The 20,602-nt window shown below is 46.1% G+C and overlaps 1 protein-coding gene across 2 annotated transcripts in view; it reads right to left on the bottom strand.

Moving 5' to 3' along the window:
• APP (amyloid beta precursor protein) overlaps positions 1 to 20,602 on the bottom strand; it is a 147,165-nt gene that overhangs the window by 4,874 nt on the left and 121,689 nt on the right. For both annotated transcript variants that reach the window (XM_026033656.1, XM_026033657.1), the window contains 3 exons: positions 15,843 to 16,064; positions 13,338 to 13,391; positions 2,916 to 3,016 (listed from right to left, as the gene is read on the bottom strand). In XM_026033656.1, coding sequence (XP_025889441.1) covers positions 2,916 to 3,016; positions 13,338 to 13,391; positions 15,843 to 16,064 — 377 coding nt within the window. The remainder of the gene's footprint in view (positions 1 to 2,915; positions 3,017 to 13,337; positions 13,392 to 15,842; positions 16,065 to 20,602) is intronic.

Raw genomic sequence — 20,602 nt, 5'->3', positions numbered from 1 at the left:
CCGCGACGGCTCCAAGCTGGGCCGCTGCAGGAGCCAGCCCTGCTAGCAAGAGGCGTGGTACGGAGAGGTCCTTATGGCCTCTAGTGCAGCAGTTCTGCGCCCAAGGAGAAGACTCTCATCTGCGTCTTTTAAACCGGCCCCTTGCACAGGTCTTGGGGGTGTGACAAGTTTTTTTTTGTTGGGTTTTTTTTTTTGTTTGTTTGTTTTTTGTTAATTGCAAAAGCACACCCATTTCTTTCTTTCTAGCATGTAAATCATAAAATGGTTCACAACCTGGCATCTCTCAGATTGGGCTGGCCTAAGGGTGATGCTCTGCTTCAACAGAGCAGCGGAGAAAAGCGGCCGGACAGGAGGGAAACTGGCACAGGAAGAAACCCCCACGGAGGGACGGGCGCGCGGCCAGCGGGAGGCCGGCTGGCCAGGGGCTCAGGAGCCTTCACAGGGCAAAGGCAGGAGGGGCTCCCACTGGCCCGGCACGATCCCAATGGGAGCCAGAGCCGACCCAAGAGCCGGGGAAGYGGCAGACCCTCCTCTGCGTGCGCGCAGGGGCACCAGGAGCTGCACGAGGCCTCCCCAGGGCCAGAAACAGGAGCGGCTGGAGCTGCTTTCACCATCCCATGGGAATGGGCAGGCGCTGCTTTCACCGTCCCACGCTGCATTCAGGTCGTGTGTTGAATTATCTTATTGCTAGGCATACTTTACAAACGTTTTGTTAGCTTGCCAGGCACAGGCTTTTGTTATTATTTTGACCAAAATAGCTAACATGGATTACAGAACACGTTACACTCACGGGACTGCAGGACAAGCTCGCTCAGGAAGACTGAATTCTTTGAAAAATATTTAACAAAAAGGCAAGGGGAGGCAGGAAACCTGCTGAGAATTATAATGAGCTGYACTACCGCTGCCCTCCTTAAGAAAACATGATCTTCCTCAGAGAGGTATTAAAGCAGACAATATAAACATGTATAGTTAAGCAATATGCTTAAACAAAGATAAAAACTTAAAGACAAGGTACACAACGTCGGCATGCAGCCACGTGAGGGAGTAACCACTTGGGTCCACTGTACCTGCCCAGGAGTGCAAGTCTGTTACCACACTGGTTTACAGCTSTGAAACGTCCTGGCTAAGATACCTGTGCAACAGGGGAAGGCCTCCAGCACGCTGAGTGCTGAAAATGAACTTTCTGTATAGTTAGAACATGAATGTCCATAAAATTCAGACATGTGCATGTAAAATACAAGGCACAGCCGAATTCCAAATGACATCTTATGGTGACTGCTTCATCCGTGTGAAAGTATTTTTCTACTTGCCGCTTTTGAACGTAAACTAATGGAGAAGATGTCTTCAAATTCTAACCTCAAAACCCATTTTGGCTGGGAACAAGGAGAACACAAAATTCAAAACAGCTCCCTGATACAAATGGCTGCACCCATTTCACCACTGACAGGTCCACTCGGAGGGCATCAGGAGGGATGCACCACGCAACAGGCCTGCAACGAACTGCAGTGGATCATGCCAGCGTTTTCAGTGATACTACTGGGTTCCTTGTCCAGTCTCGACTGCGGAAAAAGCTCCTAAAATAAAACARGGTGGCAGCTTAGTAATTGTTAAGTAGCGACCGTGGTGATCAGCGAGAAGGGTGCCATAAATGCTCTGAAAAGCTCCACAACTCTTGTACTAAGTGTGACACGAGTGAAGGGCAGGGAAGCCAATGGTGGGGTAACTGGCAGCTCCAAAGTGCTTAGGATGGCACCAAAGTCTTGTGCGTCCAAGGCTGCTGCAGCAAAACACGTGGGACRCAGTGGGATCGGTGACGCAGGAGGGTCAGTGCCTCTATGTGGAAACTCCTTTCTGCAAGTTCCTTCCTCTCGCTGAGCTCACACAGGTCTCCTCCATCAGGGTGTTTAGCCCATCTGAGCTAAGCATGTCAGCATTTCCCAAATTAGTGCTAATGCATTTTGGATTAGTTCATCAAACTGGGAATTCTCAGTTCTCAGCATCAAAGAGATGGCGGAGGATCTTTTTACACGGTGATTGCTTAGTTCAAATGCAAATRTGAGTCCCAGGCTAATTTTCATTTTCAGCACTACTTAGCTTTAAGAATATATTAAAAGAAAAAAGCTTTCAAGTTTAATATCAGGGTATTGAAACTCAGAGAAGTGAAATCTCACCATGTAATATACCTTCACAAAAGRGGAAGCGCTGCTCTATGGGCTTTTCATTACTTTTTAAGGGACTGCGAAAGGCCTTTAGAAGATGCTTATTCACACTTTTAGTTGTGGCTTCTCATAAGACGCACCATTCACAATTCAAAAGAGGAATAATATTTTGCTCATATCTGCCCTTCCCCTGCTAATAATACACCCAAAGAAACAGAACACAGAGACACAACCAAGTACAAACTAGAGGACAACTGAGAATGTCCCCTTATCCCAAGCAGGGAACGATGTGAGAGGTTTGGCTCTGTAGAGATGGGCTCCTTCCTGCACCACCATCCCTTCTGGGAGAGGGGGATTCTATTCCCTCCGTTTCCCACGGCTCCGTGCTGTGTCTCCACCAGACTTCCTTTGTGTAGCAGGAGGCATCGCCCTTTCCCGGTGTCCCCACTTCTCAGCTAGGGGATCCCTGACGAGAAGGGACTGACCGTGGGGGGTTCTACAGCGTGTACAAGCACGAGGGCAGSGACTGTCACCCCTGCTGCTGATGCCAGATTTACTGGCACTGAGAGCACTCCGGATTTGCTCCCGCGTAGGAGCAGGCCAGAGGCAGCAGCATCTGTTCCTGTGAGCGTTTTGGGGCAATTCTGACCCCACCACGCACGTTGCCCAAGGGAAGCAGGGCCGCAGCTGCCCCACAAGCCCCACACTGCATCAGCAGCCCGAAGGCACCGGCAGAGGCTCCGCGCGTTCACTCACCAGCTTCTGATGATGCACTTCGTAGCCCGAGTCGTGCCGGAACTCAGCATCCATCTTCACCTCAGACACCTCTTCCGTTTTCACGTTGGTCAGCCCGGACCCTGCAGGGCACCACCAGGAGAGTCCGTTAGTGTCCTGATCCCGTCCCGCTCGCCTCCCCGCCTGCACCAACGGGGTGAGATGCAGCATCCACGCGGTGGGGTGTGAAGGGGAGCTGGGTGCAGTGAGGTGTTTCTCATGTTCCATTCCCACTGAGGTGACGGGATGAGCTGGTAAAGTTTCTCCTCTGCTCGTGTTCCTTAGCCCGCTGTGGCGATGCTGGCTTAGACACCCAAGGCTCTCAGTATGAAATACTGCAAGAACTAAATTGGGGGGCATTAACAGCAGTCACCTCAGCTGGCTCGGGGCAGCAAGAGAGATCCACCCTGASAGCCTCCCTAGGAACACCAAGAAAACCCGATGTTTAGACCAAAATCTTCCTCCTCCTCAGCTCAGGCTGCTGGGAGAAAAAAGACATACCCATGCTGTGAGGTGGGGAACCCCAGACGCTGCCTTCTCTTGCTTCCAGTGAGCCTGTCACGCTRAAGTTAGTACTGAAAGAGTTGAGAGTCTGCGAAATGAATTACATTACTAAAAATGTCTGTGAAGTTTGAAGAACCCTTGATTTTATAGTGAATTAATATGATTCCTACTTTGATTTGTGTCTGAGAGTTAACTCTACCTCCTGATTAGAAGCAGACAGTACAGCAAGTAAGCAAAGCTCGCCCTCGAAAACAGTTCRCCATCCTGTTTTCCCCTTAGGGATGTGAGGGGGGTGCTGCACACACACAGCTGGAAAGACGGCCAGGATTCCCTCGTGGCCGCAGGAAGCAGCCAGGCTCCCAGCAGGGAGCAGTGCAGTCGACGTGTGTCGCTCCGTGTGGCTGCTCTCAAAAGCCCGGCCCTGGTTCAGCAGGAACACGCGGCTGTTCACGTAACCGGATGCTTCCCCTCCTAGTGCAACCGATCCGTATTTCTGGGAGACACAAACCCTGCGTGTGGTTTATGAGAAGTTATCTCCTCACCCTACATAACGTGGTAGAGCCATAAGAACCCRTTCAGATTCCTTGCTGATAACTATCGTAGCATTTTATTCCCTTCTCCAAGCTTCCACTGTGATTCCCAGCATTCTGGGCTGACCAGTCTGGGCCCCAGTGTGTGGAAATGCAAACGTCTTGAAAACTCCCAGCCCTACAGACTGCTCCTGTTCCCCACAGCGTCTCTGGGCTCTCAGTAAATCCTTGAAGACTTTCAAGTGCCAATAAGCTCCACAATCTAAACCAGCAGTGAACAAAACAGTTATTGCCCCTTTACTGCTTCTGAATTTGTCATTTTTTTTTACATTACATGCTGATCTATTCTTGCACTGTGAGACAAGAACAAAAGTTCCCCAGAACTTCTCCAGGCTGTACAGGCAATCCCACTTTGGGTTTCTATCCTACTTTCCTACTTTTAACAACAAACCATACAAAAGAGAGAACCAGAATAGTCTTCACATAGTATTTTTTTTAAATCTGTTTTTTTTTCCCCTGTAAGTTTTCTGCACTTTTTTAAGGAATAAAATACTTTCTCTTAAATATTTTTATCAAGCAGCTGATTTTTGATGCCACATTGCACAACCAATTCTGACACAGGTATATCATGCTGTTTGTATTTAAGAGGTCATTTCTAAAGGCAAGAACTGTAAGGCACGTAAGGAAACTGCAGTTTGAAAACAAACCGTGATGTTCTGCCAATGAAATGCAGGAGGAAATGGAGATGGAGGAAATAAAACCCACATGGTGCCTAAAAGCAGCTTTAATTTTCTATCCCTAAAGCTATCGTTAAAGTTAAGTTTTCCAAAATAAAGCCAGAATCAATTCACTCTCCTTTCCGTGCCATCTCAAAATAGCTCGGGTATCTGCATCAACAGGAAAGGCAGGGAGCACGAACACGCACTTGGCAGCCGGAGGCCTCTCCAAATCCGCTGCCTTTCTGGTGCCYGGATCAGGAGCAGAGGAACAGGCCGGCAACAGCTTTGTACCGGGGGCTTCCCGGGGGCCGCTCCACTGCCCATGGCTGCACGGAGCGGTGGGGCAGCCGCTCCCCACGCACACGTGGGGCGCAGCTCCCTTGGGCAAGGACATGGGGAGGGATGGCGCTTCCTGCTAGAGCTGTGACGCTCAGTGAAGCCACAGGTACATGGAATATAAAGTATATACAGACAAATGGGATACACTGGTGAAGGATCAACTTGTCTTTTGTTTGACAGAAGTCCTGCCTCCCAGATCTGCAACAGGTCACTGAATGAGTTATTAAGAAAATGGGTAAAAGTGTCTGAGCTCAGAGTGAACGTGCTCTCCAAAACACCTTAGAGCAGGACCTTCATCAAAGCTGTGGCGGAAGCTAAGACGGCAAGAATTAAGAGGGAAGGTCCTACAGGGCTTCCCATAACTGACTGAAAGGCAGGAAACAGMCACTTTTCACAACGGAGGAAGGTTACCAGCGTCTGCTCTGCTAATTGTAAAGTGATCCGGACAAGGGAGTGAACAGTGCAGTGATAAAGCATGAGCATCAAAAGCAGTAATAAAGATGAGGGTAGACAAAGTAAAAGGAGCTGCAAAGAAAACCCTGCAGAGATTCTGAGTGCACAAGGAACATGGTATCCAATGCTGACATAAGGTAAAGGGATGCAGACAGCAGAACACCACCCTACCTATAGAGACACCACAGTGGGCTCTGAATTAGTTCTGTCTCACCCAGGACAGAGACCTTGCAGGCACTGGGGCAACTCTCTCTCTGTGRGCGGGTGGCTCAGTGGCAGCCAAAAAGAGAAAGTCAGGAACCGTCATGAAGGAACAGAGAAAACAGAGAACACGGTCACAGCGCTGAGCATCAACCCGAGGGGCATCCTCACRTTACACGTGGCTACAAGCTCCGGCCACCCGTCTCCACAGGGTGGAAAGAACCGGACAAGGTGCAAAGCAGGGGGCAGGGTTCGTGTGCAGGGAAGGAGCAGACAAACTGGGAGGCTTCCGACTGACGGGAGGCAGCTAAGTGGGGGGCACATGGAGGGCTTCACAGCTGGCAAGGTCAGCAGGAAGCCATTATCCATTATTTATTTCCTAAGAAAGCACAGAACACGAACACAAATGGGACACATCAGAAACTAACAAAAGAAAGTAAATRTATATATGTATGTACATACATACAAGTATATATAATTGTGACAACACAAAATTTGACTGTGGAACTCAYTGGCACGAACTACAAGCATGTTCGAAATGCACATGAACCAATGCAAAGAAGACAGGTTCATCCATGGTTACTAAATCCAAGAAGAACACACAAATTTGAGTTCTGGAAGTCTATCCAGAGCTCAGTGGACAGGCAAACAGCCTGGGCAGAAGTGAAATCTCCTCGTGCAACACAGCCAGAGCCTGGGGGCACACGGGGCTTGGGGGCCTTTACTCTTGCCCCTGTGAGTGAGGACCAGACACGTCAGCCCGGACCGCAGCCTTCGCCAGCTGCAGCRCGGCCACCGCAGGCGGCAAATCCGGCCGCTTTCTGGTCGCTTTCCCGACGCCCTAATGCCCAGTGGGAACRCTTCCCAGGGCGGGAAGCCCTTGGGGACAGAGCTGCAAGTGGCGGGAAGCCCGGCCGGGCCCTCGGGCCTCCCTGTGCCCCAGCTCCTCTGGGCGACTGCTCCCCTGTGCCCCCGGCTGCCGCTTGGGGACGGCGCAGGAGCCCCGCGGCCAGGGCAGGGCAGGGGGGCAGCCTGTCCGTGAGACACCAGCAGAAAGGCTCTGCTCTGGGGCAGCGCTCAGGCTCCCGTGTCCTGCTGGAGGTCACGCAGCAGCCCCAGAGCAGCCACGAGGCCGGAGCAGGGACAGTGATGCTGGGGCCGTTACTGGAACCTGCACCTGGTGTCTAGGAAGGAAAGAGGGCAAGGGCAGGGGGAGAAGATCCTTCGACTGCACTACCAGCAAACGCCAGAGTGATTTTTCGTTCCTCCTTTCCCCTTAGAAGTGAAAATACAGATAATTAAGAGCGTGACTAGGGAAAACTAGTGCTCTTCTGCAAATACTTCCTTGTGTGCACTGGAATCCACTGCCTGGAATGACACAGTTACATACACGGGTTATGTAAAATACAGTTTCAGTAGTGCTGCATTATAGAGGACTTCCCTCTATTTCCTGTTCATCAGCCTTCTCGTCCCCATGAATACATATTTAAAGATTTAAATGCTATAAACAAAGATTTATTTTTCAAAGGTAGTAATTTAAGAAGGAAAAAAAGAAGTTCTTTTGAAAATCGTTATCAGATGGGTGTGACTCAGGTCAGAAGCAAAAGACTAAGGGCTGGTTAACACTGCTTTATCCTATACTGAAGAAAAGCAAATAAAAAGAATGACCTATGTGATAATTTTGACTCAAAATAATCTTTTTTCATTGCCAAGCCTAAAATATACAACTCAAACACAAAAGCCAATGTTAAAAAAAAAAAAAGAAAAATGAATAATATTCTAGTGGCAAATTCACAAATAATCATAATTATTAATGCTTTCTCTTCTAAAATGCATACTATCTTTAGGGACTGGCATTCTCAGTTACTTCAATTTTAAAATGTTACTGTTCAATTGGAAGATAAAATAATTGTATCTCTTTGGCAAAAATAACAAATCTATTTAGCCATAAAATCCACAAGCTCAAGAGATGCAGTAGAATCCAATGAGCTAGTGAACATYATTATACTTTGATAAGATAAAGCATTTACTGAACAATAATGGGTTTGCCTGCTTGCTTTATATATACCAGAGAGAAAGATTCAAATGCTTTTTTTGCCTCGTTTTCCTCTTAGGTACTTAACATACTTGAATGACTCTTTTTTTAAATTATATTGCTGCATTGCTGCTAATTATTGCTGCTAATTATCAACGGTACCTATTTTTATATACATATAAAGTCCAACCTTCAAAAAGAACAGTATATATAAACTTAATTGTTCCCTGCCCTTAAAGAAAAAAAAAAAAAAAAACAAAAAAAAACAACAACAACAACAAAAAACACACCACAGGGAGTTAAAAATCACTCAAATGAAATAAAAACAAATCAGTGCCTTTGAGGAACATGTCACTCTCACACAGATGAGTTTCTGTGTTTGTGTAAATATATATTTAGACTCTAAGGAGAAGAGGAATAAAGATGATACAATGAATACCAAGGAAGTAATTAGCTGTACATTATTTACTACACTGATTATAATTGCTTCTTCTRCTGGTTAAATGGCTTTGAGAGATGCTTAAAACTACCCAGACTGTGTGGTCCCTGCATAGAAAAACACAGAAAGCACACCCAAAAATCAAACAAATTAAGGAAAAGAACCCCCATACATGAACTGGATTTGAGTAAAGAATAGAGGAGAATAGAAGAGAAAAGATTTGTTGAATTTGGGTCTGCTGTAGAAAAGAAGTCCTGGACTCGCAGCACACACCTCTACCTGGGCAGCGGCTCACCTGAGGAAGGACGGGTGGAAATACATCCTTGCTCTATTCAAAGAGGCACCCGGCATGTGGAGGCCTSCGAGTTCTTACCGGGAGTTCACTCCTGTCTGCTCTCTGATTTGGTGTAAATCATTTCAGCCATTTCATYGTCCTCATGTATAAAACAATGACAATGAACTCGCTTTTGTAAAGATAACCAAAGTTGCAATGACAGTTAAGTTTCTTTGATGAGCGACGACTTCAAGACTGGCTGCAACTCCAATTTCCCGGCCGTTCCTTGGGAGTTGTTACAAGGGGGGTGTATTTTCACTCCGCAGATGACAACAGGGCTTTCAGATCAGAAACGGCAGTGATAGATTGAAAAATAGTTTTTATTCATTAAAAAAACAGCACAACAAAACTCAAAAACTCTCTTACTTCAACTTAGTATGAAAATATTCTTCCCCAGAAGACCAAGGATAATTTACGCGTATGTAAAAATGAATAATGAAAAACAAGTGAAATCTGATCATCTCTTTCGGGCTTTTGCCAGTGCAGATGCTGTGCTTATGAGGATATAATTGCACTTGCAGCACATAATTATCTTATTTATAAGAAATAATTATCTGATGCAAAAATCCAACCCAATAATGATTTTAATTTGGTAGYTGCAGACAGTTGGCTGAAGTGAACTGCACTGAACTAGCATCCCTAGGACAGGAAAAAAGTGCAATTTCTGGCAAGAAAACCATAAATAATTCACTAAGCTGTTCTACGCCCTCACAGCAGGCAGGTTGCAGCATATGTGCTAATGATGCTACGGAGCAGTCATTAGGCTTAAGGAGCCTCTGCAACTGCCTAAAACCCCCTCAGCCYCCTCTGCAACCTGCAGAATTAAGATGGACACGTCATGAACTATCAGCAGAGGGGCCAGAGACACAGAATCAGCTTTATGTGCAGTCAGGAGCAAGTAAAAGAAAAAGAAACTGAATAAAAAAACCTCTGCAGCTCTACTACACAGATGAAAATGACAGTTAATATCATAATATCTTTGCATGGATGCACTGGATTTCAGACACACTGCTAGTGAAATAGCAGCAACTGAGCAACAGATGAGTAAGATCTGTCCTGAACCAAGCTCTGGCTCTTTCCTCCAATTCCAGGAGCTCTGCTGACATGAAGCAACAGCGTCCACAAGGCAGGGATTCTAATTCATGTTCAATTTCCACAGCTCAGACTCGCTAGCTTAATATGAATAGAAAAAGCCTCTTCCTATTCATGCTTGTGAGTACCTGCACGTTTCATACTAGGTGCACAAAAATAATTACTAATAAACACATACCCAAAATTTGCTCCAAAGAAATTAAAATACTCATAATGAAAAAGTATCCTCTGGGATGCTGAGGGAGTAGGAAGCACTACTGAAAGGATGCTTCCAGCTGGATCACCAGCTAAAGGGCAATTCTTTCCATTTGAAGCTCAATGGAATTAGGTAGTAATTTATAAATGGCAAAAAATATGCCATAACCTCTTCCTGTTTGGCCCGGCGTTTAAAAATACAGAGCACTGATGACTACTTAGGACATATAAATACYTTCTATTCCTTTGACCTTTCTGGTCTCTCTGGGGGAAGAAACTGAGCAGGATTCTCCCTTGCAGCCACTGTGAGCCAAGAAGGGGGAGGGCAGYGCGCTGAAGCAGCTGCTTCCTTTCAAACACTCGTGTGACCCACGGTTCACACGTTTCATACATTTCATATTTTCATATTCATAACATGTTAAGTGTTTTCATACACCAGGAAATAGGAATTTCTCCTCCTGACATTGCTCTCTTCCCCCGACTGAGGTATTTCACACTCAAATTGCATCTTTGATGCTGTCGGCCAAGGTGGAGCATTGCAGGGGCAGACGGTGGGACAATTGGCTTAATGTCATTAATTGCTTTAAACTTGGTCCTTACTCCTAAACTTTCCTGATGTATGGACTGCGTAACTCCTCCATTTCTTGATTTATCTTGTATAAATTTATTTATTTTTAATTGTTTACCTTTTTTTTGAGAGCAGTCAGGCAAGAGGATCCCGTATAAAACTTATCACAAGGATTAGAAATGACAAGGTATTTGTACTTCTTTGCTGTACCCTGACCAAATTCTCTCTCTTGTGGAAAAGGGAACTGCACAATCATGATCTCTGTAGAGAAAATTTTAATGATCACTGTAACAAAGCTGTATGGGTCAAACAGTGCTAAAAAAGGAAAATGAGGGGGAAAAAAAGGGCACGTGTTTGTACGTGCAAGTTAGTAAAAGAAAACATCTTCCTCAAGAATTTTAAAATACCTGCTAGGGAATGTTGACTTTTCCTAAGGGCAGGCTTGGATGGTTGCAGGCTGACATAATATAAGCACTTTCACCCTGAAGAAACAGGTCACCTGCCTTGTTCACTTGAGCAAAACAAGYGGAAGACGACACTAAGAAGCGCAGATTACGGAACCTTTCAGGAAATCAACTGGAACACGGTCAATTAAAACAGAACAAAGAAAAGTTACAAGTAGCGGCATGTATTTTATCTTCCTCTAGGTCCCTTGTCGACYTGTTTCATTCTAGAGTAATATCCTCCATTTTGGAACATTTTCTTTTCATAAACAATAGCCCCAAACTGTAAAAATGGATTAATCCAAAAGGATAACGACTGCCAAAGAAGTATCTCTTTTCCTCTCTTAGCCTTCAGCCTTGATTTAATTTATAATTAACAAGTAAAACAATTTTGGAACACAGTAATTTTTACATTGGCAAAATGCCTCATGTACTTCACACTCCATTTGATTAACTAGCCATTTTGCTTTCCTGAAATCCTAGTTTATGACAGATATTCAGACTGCTACCAGATTTTCTGTAAATGATATTCTAATGCAGTTCAAATTGTTTTTAAAGAAAGATGAAAAATCTGGCATTTATTGCCAGAATTTGCGTCTGGTGACGACAAATTTGGAAAAGTCTGGACATGGTCTTTAAAGGTGTCAGGATGAGGATCTACCAGACTTRCAAAAATAGAAGCTACCCCAATCTCCCTGAAAAATGTGTTCAAGAAGCTTTTCTGGAAGCAGTGAAAAGACTATGTTCTGCTTACTGCTACAATACTTTCAGCACTATCTTAAGATGGCACACTCCTTATTTTGCATACACGTCTAAGATTTTCTTGTGTCTAAGATTTGCTGAATTAGGCGAATTCGGGCGAAACAGCAACAGCTTTTAACCTGCCCAGYGAAGGGACTACCCTTCCTCACGGAAGAAGGCAGGTTGTGTCCTTGCCAGGCTGGAGGGATTCAATCYACGTATCAAAAGCAGAAGAAAGGCCTTGGTGCATTTAAACTTTGTGCCAAGGATCCACAAATACTGCAAAGGCCACTTCACAGTCCTACTGCAGCACTGGAACTGAAAATTTCACTTGTTCTTATAGTGCAAATTTACCTTGAAAATTTCAGAAGTGCACAAATGAAAACATTCAGAAGTGCACAAATGAAAACCTTTCCCCAAGAGCCTACCATACGCACTCACAACGACCACCCATGTTCTCTGCTAGCCTTACTTAGGGTGCCCTTCACACTGTCCCTGGTCAGCAGAGGGCTCTGATACAATGGACTAAAATCCTTYTTTTTGTTCTGAACAGAGTGCAGGAACACTACATATTATTTTTCTAGATACGCAATACCAGCCATTTTGCTCATGTGGGGAGAGAAAAAAGAAAGAAGGAATCTTTAGTGATAAGCACAGGCCTTTTAATAGGATCTTTTTCATGAAGACTAAATTAAAAAGATTAATGATACATGATGAGAAAATTCTCAAAGTGAACTAAATTTTGTCTAAACATGTTTCCCATTCGTATGTTTAATGTGTGTTTTTATTTGTGGTGATATTTCTACTGTTCTTGGTGAGAAATATGGACCCAGAAGATGGAAATACCTCAATATTACAGGAAGGGCACTAAATTGTAAAGCCAGCTCTGCACAAGCTTCCAGGCTGTCTTCATGGGATGAATCAAGACTCTAAACTCACGTAACGTTTTCAAACTCCTAAACCAAAGCTAGTAGCACTACCCGGCCAGTCCTGACCCATATCCCAATGGGTATATCGCAGTACACTTCACACTACAGCATCTTCTGTACTTCAGTTACCCTGGCGAGTAATGTAAAAGATTTAAACGCAGTCGGGGCAGTGGTTCAACACGCTTCCTGATGGAAGTTTGGAAGACAAGATGGGAGGAAAAAGCGGAAGGACTGATCAAGCTTTATCTGCCTTGAGAAAAAGAAAATGAAAAAAATAAGAAAAAAAGATGGCTTGACACTACAATAATTCTGTCTCCACTTTCTTAAAGAAAAAGTTTTGCTCTTGGTGGAACCAGCCAGTTCCTGATATTCCTAAACAGAGATGAGGGCAAAACAGCCTGAAAAGCAATAAAATAACATGGAAAGCATTTTTTGCATGACATTAAAATGAGAGATCCTGTCCCTGAACAGCTCCCACACAAGTGGATTCCCCTCATCTTTCCTAAACAGCTGCAGCTCAAACCAAGCCCCTCTCCCTCTGTGGTCAAYGGGGAGACACAGGAACCTGTTCCTGTTAAACCAGCACCACTGTGCCCAGTGGGATGTGCAGCTGTCTGGGGGCCTCTGTGTGGGCAGGTGTTGCTACGAGGCCGGCAGGTTGCTGCAGGCTCTGGCTCTCCGGCCCCACTGCCTTCTGCAGGACGTGTGCCCAACGCCCCGGCGCGCGGAGGCTTTGCCCTGCAGCGTCAGCCCCTGCTTGGCGACGCAGCGTTACGTTTCACAGGGAGTTATTCCGAGGAACAGGCGAGCATTTCATCTCAAGCAGATCACAGGCATGCTGCAAAACACAGGTCAGGTAAAAGCCATGCAAGTTGCACATACCTGGTCGTGTGGTGAGTCCTCTGTCTGCAGCTGGGCGGGCATCAACTGGCTCAACTGGGCACGYGCAGCAAAGAGAAAAAGCAAACACAAAATGTGAGCCAAAAACAGTAAGGTCAACAGCTCTTCTGCTGGGACAGGGCAGCAGAGCCATAGTGCATACACCAAGCTGTAAARGGCCACAGCTGGAGACCTGCCTCCAGTTAATCCTGGAAGGGAAGGCAAGGGATGGGCAAAACTTCAAAAGGAAAGTTTCACAGCTGGTGCATCCATTTTGTATCATAATTCTGGTTTCTACTTAAAATGAGAAACTATCAAGATCAAAGAATTTCTGTCTAAAGAGTGAACCTACTCCATTACATGCAAACCTTTCCAGTCTTCTGATTGGAATTGGCAGCAAGAACTGATGGGATGAGTTCTTGCAGCAAATCTTGATTAATGGTGACTCACGAACCCACTGGAGCTTGACTGCCTTTTCCATGCAATAGAGATTTTTTAAAACGCTAGCTAAGAGACTTGAAAATAGTACAGCACATTACAAAGTATAATCAATACTACATTCAGGTTGTCTGGTTTGTAGACAATAAATTCGTCTTCCAATTTTTGAAAGGGAAGCAAAGGAGAAATGAAACTTTCCAATCCAATTTGATGTCAATATGTAGTTTTAAAACCCTTGTATTAGCATACTGAGACCATACCAGCTTAAAACAGTCCTCCTCTTTTCTTTTTTTTTCTGATTTTTTTCTCTCTTTTGCTCCAATGCTTTTGTCTTTATTTGCCATTTGTTGGAAGTATCACTAAGAAATTAAATTTGGTAAACAAATTTATGTCACACTTGGAATTGCAGAATTTTCAGGTCAGACACTCACTCGCATTTCTAGATTCGAGCATCAGCCATGGAGTCAGCAGCAGGTGAGCTGCAGCCACGGGGCAAACGGAGCCACATCCCAGTTCCCACCACCTGCTCGGCAGGCCTGGGCAGTGACTCGGCCTTCCTGGCGGTCGGAGAAGCCTCCTGCCGGGGCTGCAGTCCCAGGGGCCGGCGGGGCCCTGCCGCCGCAGCGCTCGCCGTGCCCGGCCGGCCCCAGCGCGGCCCCTTCCCGCTGCGCGGGAGCAGCCCTGCAGCCCCTTCCCCTCACAGCGCTATGCAAAACAGCAACTTCCAACCTTAACAGTTTTGACTATTTTCTCAGTTAAGCCTTCCGGTAGGTTTCCCCAAGTAATTGCCACTGCTTTGGCAGGTCAGCAGTCATTTTCTGTGAAAAGGCCTGAAGGGAACAAACAAAAAAGCCCCAGTCCCTCCAAATCAGGTGTCTCTTCTGCCTCTGCAGCCCCTCCTTCACCACCCCGCCACGGCCACCTATCTCACCTATTTCCTAGACAGCTGAAGGGTTTTATATCCTTCTTGCGCAGCATTTTRCAGCCCTGTCGCAAGTCAGGGAGGCACACAGAGGATTGCAGCAAGACCTGAGAGAGCTGCTACATGTGGCAAGAAAACCAGGGGCAGCTGCAGGGAGGAAAGGCCGGGGGAAGCCCCTGTTCCAGGGCCCTCGGGCCAGCGTGGAGCTGGTGCAGGCACCAACAGTGAATAACCACTCCTGTTGCATGCTGTTCGGAGGAGGGCGCCTGTCCTGACGGGCACAGAGCCACCGAGTGACGGGAGCTGCGCAAGGCCCCACAACAGCTGTGGGATGGAAACGGGGAGCAACAGCTCYGGGGCCAAGGGTTTTCCAAGCTGCACAGTGACCCTGGGCATGAAGGTGCAGCAGCTCTCGGGGACGGCTGTAAGGAAGCCTGATTCCAGGAGAGCACCGGGCAGCCGCTTCCTGATGCATGTGCAAGTAATGGTTAGCTTGGACACTTGCCAGGGGCCTTCCTCCTCAGATCGTGGTGGCACAGAAGGGAGAAGCTTAAATTACGAATGAGCTCTGCTTTATGAACAAGCAAAACTCCAAAGACGTACACAAAAATTTCTTCAATTAATTATTCCATAAACAACATAAAGTACTCCTTTAGAAAAAGAATTCTCTACCATTTGCAGCGCAGATATGCAAGAACAACACATCTGTGGTACATTCCAGCCAAAACCAAACACAACTCATATGCTGGGACTGCACTGGCTCTGTAATCCTTTCCATGCCAGCAATTAAGGAGCTCTTTCTTAATTAAACACTCATTCTACGTTTGCACAAATCTGCCAACCTATCATCTCCCTTAACTCATCATCCTGTATTTTACAGAATGCTCACCCATAATTTGTTGGAACTTATTTTGCTTTTTTTTTTCCAATGAGAAGTTCAATTCTGAAATGTATTATATATGTGAATTCAAAAGACTCAGTTTAATTGTGGAAACACAGTAGATGTGACAGACCAGTTCTAAACTTACATCCAAGAGCTCTATCYTGCTCATATTAGAAAGACGCCAATTCTCAGGTAACTAAGTCAAAAAAAGGAATCACAAAAATAAACTCAGGACAGTCTGGTGTTCCTGCCCCAATGTACATACCTTCGTTTTCAGTATTGGCTGGAACAGAATCAACACCAAAGGGATGCCACGGCTGAAGATCATCCAGGCTGAACTCTCCATCCACTGGAAGAAGCTCAACCGTGGTCTTGGTTTCAGTTAGTGAAGGCATGAGCGCATCATTCCCGTAGCTGATTCTGGGTTCACTGATCATATTGGCCAAAACATCATCAGAGTAGTTTTGTTCTTTCTGAAGCAATTCATCTGCAAGGAAACAAACACAGAGACTAACTAAAAGAGCTTGAGGTTTTTAGGACCCCTTTCCAGGGAATCCTTTCCAGGACTATGATGGTAAAAATCTATCAATAGGATATTTTTTATGAAATCTATTTTTAATGAAAAGAAAAAAATTAAAGGTTTGGGATAGTGAAGAATTCTATGATAAGCACTGCTGCTAAAGTATTTTTTTTTTTTAATATCAACCAGAAATTTCCAAAACTGTTTTCTATTCATATGTCACCATAGATTTTGCTTGGTGAGTCATTGGATTTTTCACAACCACTTTTAGGAGAAGCATAAATCTATTCCCAACATATTGCTGTAAGTTAACATGCAAAAAGCATAGGAAAAGTGTCTTTACTCTTTCTCTTTGTCTTAAATGCTGATCATCATAACTCATCATTGCTTTTGAATTCTAAGTCTCTGTGACACTTACTTACATGAAATTGGGCTTACAAACTGAATCTGAAGAAACAATTGCTCTCTTAACATATATACTTTAGCCAAAATACTGAAGTAGTTCTTTTCCAATAATCTTAAGCAGTAAAAACCTGTGATACAAATATGTAGCATTAACCTAAGTTCAGGTTTATACAACAGGCTGAATACAACAGCTAGATAAAATATTCAAGTCTCTGCAAAACGTTTTATAAGCAACAAGCTGTGCAATGTTATGCAGGCTTTTTTTTTTCTTCCCCATTACAACAAGGTGAGAGTAATAATAGCATTTTTCAGGTTCACTGAATGTATATGATATATTGTCCAATTCAGTGTTGAAAGTAAACTAGGAGACTGTGTGCTTCGTTACTGTAGCTCCCCACGACAAYGTTCCTCCACTGAGCTCCCTTTTGCTGAGGTTTTTTCTTGGTAGAGGCCATGCACTATCTGCAGGTAACACTCAGGGAATGCGGCACACCAGGGTACCTCCAAGTAAGCAAACAAATGCCATGAGGAAGCTAGTAAGGAATTGCTAATAACATGCCAAGAAACTCAATACTCGGGCTTTAGAGTGCTAAACACTTTAGTCTGAAGACTGTACAAACTATGCTACTGAGTGCAAGMGCTTACACCCATGCATGGTGTGTACAAGCACGCACCAGCTGATGACACAAAAGCTTTCATTCTTTAGCCTTCTTCACCCAGAAACAGTCTTTTTTTTTTTTCACTCCATTAATGACCTCTCCTGCCTGTCACTGCATTGTGTCTCCATGTGAAACCTGCAGCAATTTGGGGTTGGGAAACCCCACGCTGCTGCTAGATCCTTTGGGCCACTCTCCAGGAGCTCATTTATTTCCCTTTATCAACAGCAAGGAACTGCACCTACATTTCCACACCTACCAGCTTTGAGGCTCCTAGTTGCTGTGAAGGTTCAATCTCACCTCAAGCACGGCGCAGTCCAGTCCTACCAAGACCTTCCGGTCCCTTCAGTAACATCTTTGAGTCCCATCTCTGAGCCCATCTCCAGGCTTTTTCGTGCAACCCACGAGCTAACGGGCAGCCCACAGCGCCGTGGAGGCTCCCACAGCCCCACACTGCCCCTCACGGAGCAGCTCCCCACTCAGAGGCACCTGCTCTGTGTCCTCATGAGGATAAATTATGGCCCTGCTCTGCAACTGGTCTCCTAAAGACCATCTCGTAGGGAGATAACTTAACATGGCTCTGTCTTCCCTTTTACTACTCTGAAGCCAACACATCAAAACATAACAAAGTTACTAGCTGAGCCTTGAGACCAATATGACATAAAGGTCTTAAATCCTGTCAAATGATGTCCCAAACCAGCCTTTCCTGTTTAAGCAGTACCTGCATTAGTAGACGGCAAGCCAATTTCACTGTTAATATGTATAGAAAAGTCAATTCTGTCATTTAATTCACTCATTAAAATGACTTACGGGGACAGCATAGCTAGTCTGTCTAATACTGAATTGTTTGTCCCGTTGTGTTCATTTTATTGAAAACAGTATTATTTTATAAGATACATAATAAATCCTTATCACGGAGGCAAGTTAATTTTTTTTTCTCCCCAGTGCACTTGCGTTAATCCTTAACCAAATTAAAGTGTCTCCTTACAGCAGGGAGAGGCAAAGCAATCCGATATTCTGAGCAGACATTGTATCCCATTACTGATGTTAATTCTTATTAGGCACAAAGGCAAGGCTGTAAAGGAAGGAGCGGGATATTAGTGGTCTGAGCAGGAAGGCTGTTTTCTGGAGTGCCAGCTGCCCAGCACGTACTCACAGCCAACACCATCCAAATGCACCACGATAAGAATGATCCTTTGAAATGCTCTGAATACCTCGCGATAAAAAGCCACCCTAAATCCCAGGAAAGCGATTTCCCTTGCCAGGAAAGCACGAGGCATCCTGGCAAGGGCCGAGTCCTTCGGCCAACAGCACTGGATGGGTTTGGGGCGCAGTTCCCCCCTTTGCTGCCAGGGCCGCCGCAGCAGCACGCAGCCGTGCCGGCGATGCCAAGTCCTTGAGCCCATCCACACGACCCGATCCCTGCCCTCCCGGCGCGCCGTTACCTGTGGGAAGGCTCCAGCCTGGGAAGGGCTGCGCGCTGCCGCCTGCGGACGGAGGCCGAGGGTGCCTGTCCTGGTGGGGCCGTGGGGCCGGCCCGGCGCYGGGCAGGAAGGCGAGCGCCACAGGCACCAGGGCCAAGGCCAAGGCGGTGGCRGGCAGGCCCCGCTGGGCCCCACAGGTCTGCGCAATGGGGCACAGGCCTAACATGGCGGTGGCGGCGGACGCGTCGGGACTACGGGGCGGCCGTGTGGGGTGCTTGGTGCCTCCGAACGCCGGGTGCCGTCACCAGGGCCCACAGGCCCCTTTGTGCCGCGCTCAGCTGCCGCCGGCCGCGCCGCACAATAGCTCGAGCGTGGCCGGACGGCGCTACAATGAGCGGATTATGATCACGGCCATTTTACAAGGCGGGAAACAATGGGCAAAGAGAAGCAGCCCGCGTGACGCGGCGGCCGGRCGGCCGAGCCGAGGGCCGGGGCTGCCGGCTCCCACCGGGGCCGCTACCGCCCCTCACACCGAGCGCGCGACCCACGTGTCACTCYGCGCCACGCTCAGAGCCGCTCACAAGGCAGCCCGCTCCAGGGTCTCGGGTCACTGACGCTAGCCGGCAAACTCCACCATCCGTTTCTCAGCACTGGTTGTGTTCACAGGGCTGCTGGCTGCTTCAGTCACCAGCTAGGCTAACGGGAAGCCACACAACCTCACCGTTAGTCACCAACTAGAGTGTTCCCTCCGTTTTTCATGGCTGCCAGTTCAATCCCTCCACCTCACAAAAGCCAGTTCTGCAAACAAGCAAGGAGCAAAGCTGAAGGCCAGCATGCACATTCAGAACTATTTCAAGGGTTTCCTTTGAACTGAAAAGGTCTTTGACATTAGGGGCTGAAAAYACACAGGTTGTTAGCTGCACTTCAGAATTTCATCTGCCAAACCAACAGGCCAAAATCCTATGACCATTTTCCCACAACAGACTTGCTCCTCTGCTSTTGTTGTTGCTTGGCCCACTCTGTCCTTGCAACACGCTGCAAGTGCTGCCATCACTTGCAGAAGAGTGAGGAGGATGTTTAAACTTATTGTCATTTGGAAATTGGGTGTTCAGAAGAAYCCATGGCCTTGGGAATGACCCACACGCAGCCTGGATCACAGATCTCCGGGCAGCTCCGGATCTGCTGTGCGGGTGCACAAGCACTTTACAAACATTTTTATTTACTGTAGTAGGTTATTATTTAAGATTTCCAAAGCAACTTAAAATACTTAACTTTTGGAGTTTATCGTGCTTTCTTTCTAAGAAGACTATCTACCAGATGAAAGCTCTGTTCTCCCTATCGTGTGCAGGAATTCTGAATTTACTTAAAAAGCAGCTTTAAAATTAGAAATTATATTTTTAGAAGTTCTGTAAATCAGCAACATATTTTTCTTTACTTTGAAGGTCTTATCACAGAGTCACAGCATGGTTGAGGTTGGAAGGGACCTCTAGAAATCATCCAGTCCAACCCCCCTGCTCCAGCAGGAACATCTAGAGCACGGGGCACAGGGTCCCATCCAGGTGGGTACACATGATTAGGAAGCAAAAACGTGCCCAAACCACCTCTTCTGTGCAGTAGTTAAGACACCCTCATATCACATGCCATAGCTCAATCTCAACATCAAATCTCCTTTCTAAAATCACATCTACATGATAGAATATACATTGATTTAACAAAATTTGTTTGGGAACCAACTCAGACAAATGATTACAAATGTGGACAGTCTTTCTGCCTCATAACGATTATCTTATCAGTTGCCATTCAGTCTGAACTGAACGCATGCTTTTTTCCAAAGTTGTGGTTGCTTTTGAGCATATGCTTTCAAAATGACAAAATAAAAAGTGTCAGCAACCTCCTGATTCTTCTCAAGAGCAGAGCTTGCAGTGAGGCTGAGTCACCACGATGGCTTCACTTGCACGTGCACGCGGATTTGCTTGTACCAGTCGCAGACTGCTTAAATCATACAGATGTTTTATGTTAC

This window comes from Nothoprocta perdicaria, unplaced genomic scaffold (genome assembly GCF_003342845.1).
Source record: "Nothoprocta perdicaria isolate Ctin4 unplaced genomic scaffold, notPer1 scaffold_130, whole genome shotgun sequence".
Classification (NCBI taxonomy): Eukaryota; Metazoa; Chordata; class Aves; order Tinamiformes; family Tinamidae; genus Nothoprocta; species Nothoprocta perdicaria.
The sequence above is the reverse complement of the archived record's forward strand: the minus strand, read 5'-3'. Positions and strand labels throughout refer to the sequence as shown.